At 34.1% G+C, this 6,205-nt stretch overlaps 1 protein-coding gene across 1 annotated transcript; it reads left to right on the forward strand.

Moving 5' to 3' along the window:
• Positions 1–219: 219 nt before the first annotated feature.
• On the forward strand, positions 220–2,660 carry LOC120176451 (GATA transcription factor 8-like). The gene is made up of 3 exons (XM_039182880.1): positions 220–309; positions 868–1,115; positions 1,562–2,660. The coding sequence occupies exons 2-3, from the start codon at positions 888–890 to the stop codon at positions 2,378–2,380; spliced, it is 1,047 nt and encodes a 348-aa protein (XP_039038811.1). The 5' UTR covers positions 220–309; positions 868–887; the 3' UTR covers positions 2,381–2,660.
• Positions 2,661–6,205: the final 3,545 nt, after the last annotated feature.

Consider the following 6,205-nt stretch of genomic DNA (forward strand, 5'->3'; position numbering starts at 1 on the left):
AAACCTTGGGTAGAATTATTTATTATTTATTTTTATTATTTTTGAAAATAAAATTAAAAAAAGAGGGGAGTGGGACCCAAAAGATGGAAAGAGAAGACTTGAAAATGAAGACAAAAGAAGAGTAAAATACAGCTAGCAATGAAGGCAAAGGAAGATGAGTGCTGACCTACCTTCCTTATAACTCCCCTCCCCTCCCCTCCCCTCTCCCCTCCTCTCCTCTTTAATCTCTCTCTCTCTCTCTCTCTCTCTCTCTCAATATAATTCAAAGGTCTCTCCTTCTATTACTCACTTACCTCACTACTTTTGAAGGTTGGGTTTTTATAACTTGTTTGATTCATTTTGTTTGAAAAAGTTGAGTTTTTTTTTTCATGTTTTGGTGAGTTTCTAAGCATTGGGTTCTTCTTCTTTGGCTGCGAAATTCAAAACTTCGTAGCTTTTTAGTGTCGGCAGGGAAAATGGTGGTGTTTTCGTCACTAATACTCGGTTTGGTAACTGAGAAAATAGAGGAATTGAACTCTCTTAGAACTATTTTCGTTTCATGTATTTGGCTATCGTTGAAGTTTGTGTTTTGTCAATTTTTCTTTCAGATTTCTGTACCTATTTTTTTTCATTTTCCCGGAAAATTTTCTTCAATTTCTCCAGGAAAAAAAAGTTTTGCTCCTTAACCAAAGTTTGTTTCATAATTCCTCCAACCTTTTCACTTTGTAAAAAAGAGTTTTGAAAATCATTAATTCCCCCTTTTTTGCGAATAAACCCAAAATTTTTACTAGCAATTTTAAAAAAAAATACCCAATTTTGAATTTTCAATTTAAAAATAAATAAATGGTAATTAATTAATAATTTTATTAATAATTTTATTTTTTTCAGGAATTTTTAATATAAAGAGAATGATTGGACCGACGGATTTCATTGACGAGATAGATTGCGGCAGTTTCTTCGACCACATAGACGAGCTCCTCGACTTCCCCAACGACGACGTCGACGCCGCGTTATCCGCCTCCGATTCCGCCGCTTTTCCCAGCATTTGGACAGCTCAGTCCGAGTCATTCCCTTGTTCTGACTCGGTTTTTTCCAACAACAGTGCTTCCGACCTCTCCGCCGAACTCTCTGTTCCGGTCAGTGTCTTAAATATAAAATCATTATTTTTAATTCTATGCGTCAAACTACAGTTTTGGTCCCTATATTATATTATTTAGTTCAACCTTTTTCTGGAAAACGCATTTTTTACACATCATACCGATTTTAAAATGGCTTTTTAGAAAGTCATGCTATAATTTTAACTTAATTTCTCGGGCTTGATCTGACTAGTGACGATATAATTTTAACTTTAGGATGAAATTTTAATTTTGAGTATAGTAACAGGGACTAAAACAAGAATTTGACCCCTTTGTTTTATCGATTGTCGGCTGGGAAAAAAGTGGAATACAGCCAAGAGTTTTTTTTGCATTAATTAAAGGCATAATTATTGCTTCAGTCATGGAGGTCACATGATTCGTCACGTGATCGTTTGTGCATGCTTATATTTAATGGGGCCCACTTAATCTGGGTGTTTTTTTTTCAGTATGAAGACATTGTCCAATTGGAATGGTTGTCGCACTTTGTTGAAGATTCCAATTGTGGAGCAAGCTTGACGATCAAGAAACAAGAACCTTCTTCGATCAACAAGGAATCGTCCGATCATCAATTCCAGACTTCGAGTCCGGTTTCGGTTCTCGAAAGCAGCAGCTCTTGCTCCGGGGAGATCAAACCGTTGCTCGAACCGGCTTCCGCCACCGGAAAACGTGGACGTGCACGTAGCAAACGTCCCCGCCCGGCCACTTTCAGCCCTCGTCCAGCCATTCAGCTCATCTCCCCTTCTTCATCCATCAACGACGACGGTAACGACGTTCCGATACTCATCCCCAAGGTGTCATCCGACTCTGAGAGCTACGCCGAGTCTCGGCTCCTAATCAAATTATCCCGACAACTCAACCCCGAGCATAAGAAGAAAAAGAAGATCAAGTTGACGCTCCCGACACCGCCTACAGACAACAACGCCGTTCCGAATCAACCGGGACAACCACAAGCAGTCAGAAAATGCATGCATTGCGAGATAACAAAGACACCTCAATGGAGGGCAGGGCCAATGGGACCGAAAACCCTCTGCAACGCGTGCGGCGTCCGGTATAAGTCCGGAAGGCTCTTCCCGGAGTACCGTCCCGCTGCGAGTCCAACGTTTATCCCGTCGGTCCACTCGAATTCTCATAAGAAGGTGTTGGAGATGAGAACCAAGATTGGCAGTGCTGGTGAAACCACCGATCCACCGGAAATGATCCCAAACAAAAGCAACCCGGTATTGGATTACATGCAAAAACAGGGTTTAGGGTTTGGAGAATTTTGAAACCCTAATGTTAAGGGTTCATCTTTTCCCATTGCCTCCCTCATCCCCATCTCTTTGAAATTTTCTTTAAATGTTCATTTTGTTGTTATTTTTACATCTTTGTCCATTGTTTATTTTTTGTATAGGGTTGGAGATGGGGAAATAGGAGTCTAAAATGGTCATTTTCTTTAGAAATTAGAGTCCTTAAAAGGGTTTAAGGGTAGGAAAGATTTTAGGGTTTAGTAATGAGTAGGTCCTTACAAAGGTTATTTAATTATTAGAGTCTTTATTTTCTTTATTTTTAATTTTTAATTTTTTTATAATGGGAATACAAGCCTTAAATTGTTTTGGATTTTAATCACTTTAAATTCGAGTTATTTTAGATTCATTTCGAGTTCGAATTATTTCGAGTTATGTTTACTTTACATTTAGATCAAAATGTATAGATCAATGAATATATGTGCTTATATCAATGAATCAAATTGGGGGGGAAAACAACTTATAATCTTAAATTATGAAATGATATAGAAAATTAAATTTTTATTTTAAAAGAACAAAACCCTAAATTAATAAAAAAAAAACCTTAAACTTTTTATCTAATTTGGTTTAGGGTTTGGTAAAATATCCCAACCCTCCTAATCTCACTCAATGCTACCAAGCTAAGAGGGTAAATATAAAATGTTTTCCAATAATGTTATAAAATTAGATCGGTAGTTAAATTGATCAGACCATCGATATTTAATTTAACCAGTTGAATCAAAAGTTTGATAATAATTAAATAAATAATAATATAAAATAAAAAAATCGATTCTACATATTTTTCAGTTCAACTATATATATAAGGTTATGATCCACTTACGCAATGTAAAACATTTTAGTTTTACACAGATTTATGACTGTTGGATGAGTGAAAATAGATGACGGATATTGACTATTTGTTTTTGTTTTAGTGAAATCCTCCAATTTTCTACTGTTAATCTCAACCATCTATTTTCCCTTATCCAACTGTCTTAAATTATATATATATATATATATATGGGATAGGATTCTGTTACACAATGTAAAACTATGTTAGTTTTAAACAAATTTAGGACCGTTGGATGAGTGAAAACATATGACTAAGATTAAAAGTAAGAAATGTGAATATATTCACTAAAAACAACAAAGAGTTAATCTCATTCATCTGTTTTCACTTATCCAACGATCTTAAATCTGTATAAAACTAAAGCGTTTTACATTGTGTAAGCATCCTAACCCTATATTTTAATACATACAATGGTTTTGAAATTGAAGTGATTAGCAATATTAGAAAGCATTGATGAAATTGGGATTGGAATTAAAATCAATGAAAGGTAGTCACTTTCATTATTTCAAAAGTTGATTTGGACAATGTAATCACATGGTTTGGGGGCATGTTTTTTTAAAGTAATGCTTGCAAATTGAACAAAATGTTGGAATTGAATGGACAACACACCACTAATTGAGGATTGTGTCAATTCACCACCAACCACCAAATAGAATTGGTCCATGACTTTATGCACATTGGATTAGATATCGATAGACACTCATAATCATTGGACACAGAATATGATTGAATTGGGATAATGTTAATTTGTCAATCAGTCGTCATTATTATACGTATTTTATAGTAGGGTAAATTACGCGTTTAGTACTTAAACTATCAGTTTTGATCTGTCTTAGTGCTTAAATTTTCAATTTTTTCAAAATCATACCTAACGCTTTTTTCATTTAATCTTAGTACCCGCCGTTGAAAACTTAACGCGTTCAGTGCCTAAATTATGTTTTGGTATGTTTTAGTACTTAAAATATCAATTTTTTTATATTAAAAAAATCCACCTTAAATTTTGAACGATGTACTAAAATGAAACAAAAACTAAAGTTTTTAACGGCGGGGTACTAAAATGAAACAAAAACTAAAGTTTAGATATGATTTGAAAAAATTAAAAGTTTAGGTACTAAAATTGACCAGAACTGATAGTTTGTGTACTAAATATGTAGTTTACTCTTTATGTTCATGTTGACGATCGAATTTTTTTTCTTAAAGATATCAAAATGTACAAAATAGTCATCTAAGGGGAAAAACATATAAGAAAAAGGATTAAAAGTTCAACCAAACAATTAGTACAAATGATAGATGCAATCAAACACCATTTGATTAATTTATTTTTATTTTTACAAACTCTTTTTATAATTATGAGATATTTCCTGGTAATAAAATTAGTTAATACTATTAGTTAAGAATAGGGTTACATGTTCAAATAAAGCCCAGCAAAAGGGCAGGTTTACTTCTACTAGGGCTAAAAAGTAAGATAAAATAAAACCGATCGAATATTGAATTAAACTAAAATATTTGAACAGTTTATAGAATATACTTTATAAATTTAGTTAATTAAAAAAATCGAATTTAATCTTTATTTAGTTTATGATTATTTTTAAATTTTTATAATAGAAAAAGAAAAATATTCTATATTTCAAATAATGCAATAACTTATAAATATTATTTTCTCCGTCTTACTAATTATGTCAGCTATTAACTTTTTGGTAGTCAAATTAGTAACGCCCGAAATACGGGTTAGGAGTTTTGGGTTTGTTTGCTTGAGCCCTTAGAATAAATTCTCCTAACCCATGAAGCTTTTGACCCAAGTGACCTTTGTTTTGGGATTGAGATGAGTCCAAAATGTATTAAAAAGGGTTTTTAATCTGGACCTAAATGTGGAGGGACTAGAGGAGTAAATGTCTCAATTTTTGAATGAAAGGCTGAATATCATTTATATTGGGTGATCTCACGTCTGCTATGATATCTCTTTTTCCTCACCATTTCTTTGTCTCCTTCCTCCCTTCTTGTTATCTTCTTCCTCCCTAAGAAATCAAGCAAAGGTTCAAGCTTTGAGAACCCTAAGCTTTCCTTGAGATTTCTAAGGTAAGATTTTCAATCCTCAACTCTTAAGCTTTCATTTAAACCCTCTTTTGAAAATTTTGGCTAAATTACCCAAAAACGGGTTTTAGTGGGGGTTTAAGGAACTTTGAGTTATAGCAAGTTTTATGAAATTTGAGTGGTAAGGAGAAGTTTTTAGCTTTTTTTCCAAGAATTTCAATGAGTTTATAACTCATTTCTTATGTCTTAATTAGTGCAAGAACAAGGGGAGAGCTCAATGGCTAGAGGCAAGGAAAAGTTGATCCTTTGGTGATTTGAGAACGTTTTTCAGTCACCTAGTTTCAGGGTAAAACATTTCTAACTTGACCTTACTGCATGTAGGTCATTGTGTGTGCATTTTGGTATGTTTTGGTTCATGTGAGCATGCTAGAGTATTTCCATGGCAAGATTCGTATTTGTTGTTTGTAAGCATGAAAGTTGATAACTTTTGACCTCTAAGACCTCAAATAAGATTTTAAAAAAATTATAGTCTTAGGGGAGTGAATGAGTGAGATTTGAATGTGTTTTCGTGCTCAAAACAGAACACTCTGGTCCATCAGTATCAGTATTGTTCTTTCATGAGAAGCCAAAATAGGCCATTCTGTAGGGGAAGTATCGATACTCCCTATAGGGGTATCGATAACTATGGGTCCATTATCGGTACTCTGAGGATTAGTATTGATACTGGAGTATTTTTGGAAACATCGAAGCTAAATTTGGTATCGATACTCACTGGGGTATCGATACTCCCATAGGAGTATCTATACCCAAATATTTTTCAAAACATCGAATCTAATTTTGGTATTGATACCCATCTGAGTATCGATACCCAAGGGGTGAGTATCGATACTTCTGGGCCAGTTAAATTCATTTGTTTGGGTGTTCGGGCTTTGGGTGTTTTGGGTTCGTAT

This window comes from Hibiscus syriacus, unplaced genomic scaffold (genome assembly GCF_006381635.1).
Source record: "Hibiscus syriacus cultivar Baekdansim isolate YM2019G1 unplaced genomic scaffold, ASM638163v2 tig00112249_pilon, whole genome shotgun sequence".
Taxonomy (NCBI): domain Eukaryota; kingdom Viridiplantae; phylum Streptophyta; class Magnoliopsida; order Malvales; family Malvaceae; genus Hibiscus; species Hibiscus syriacus.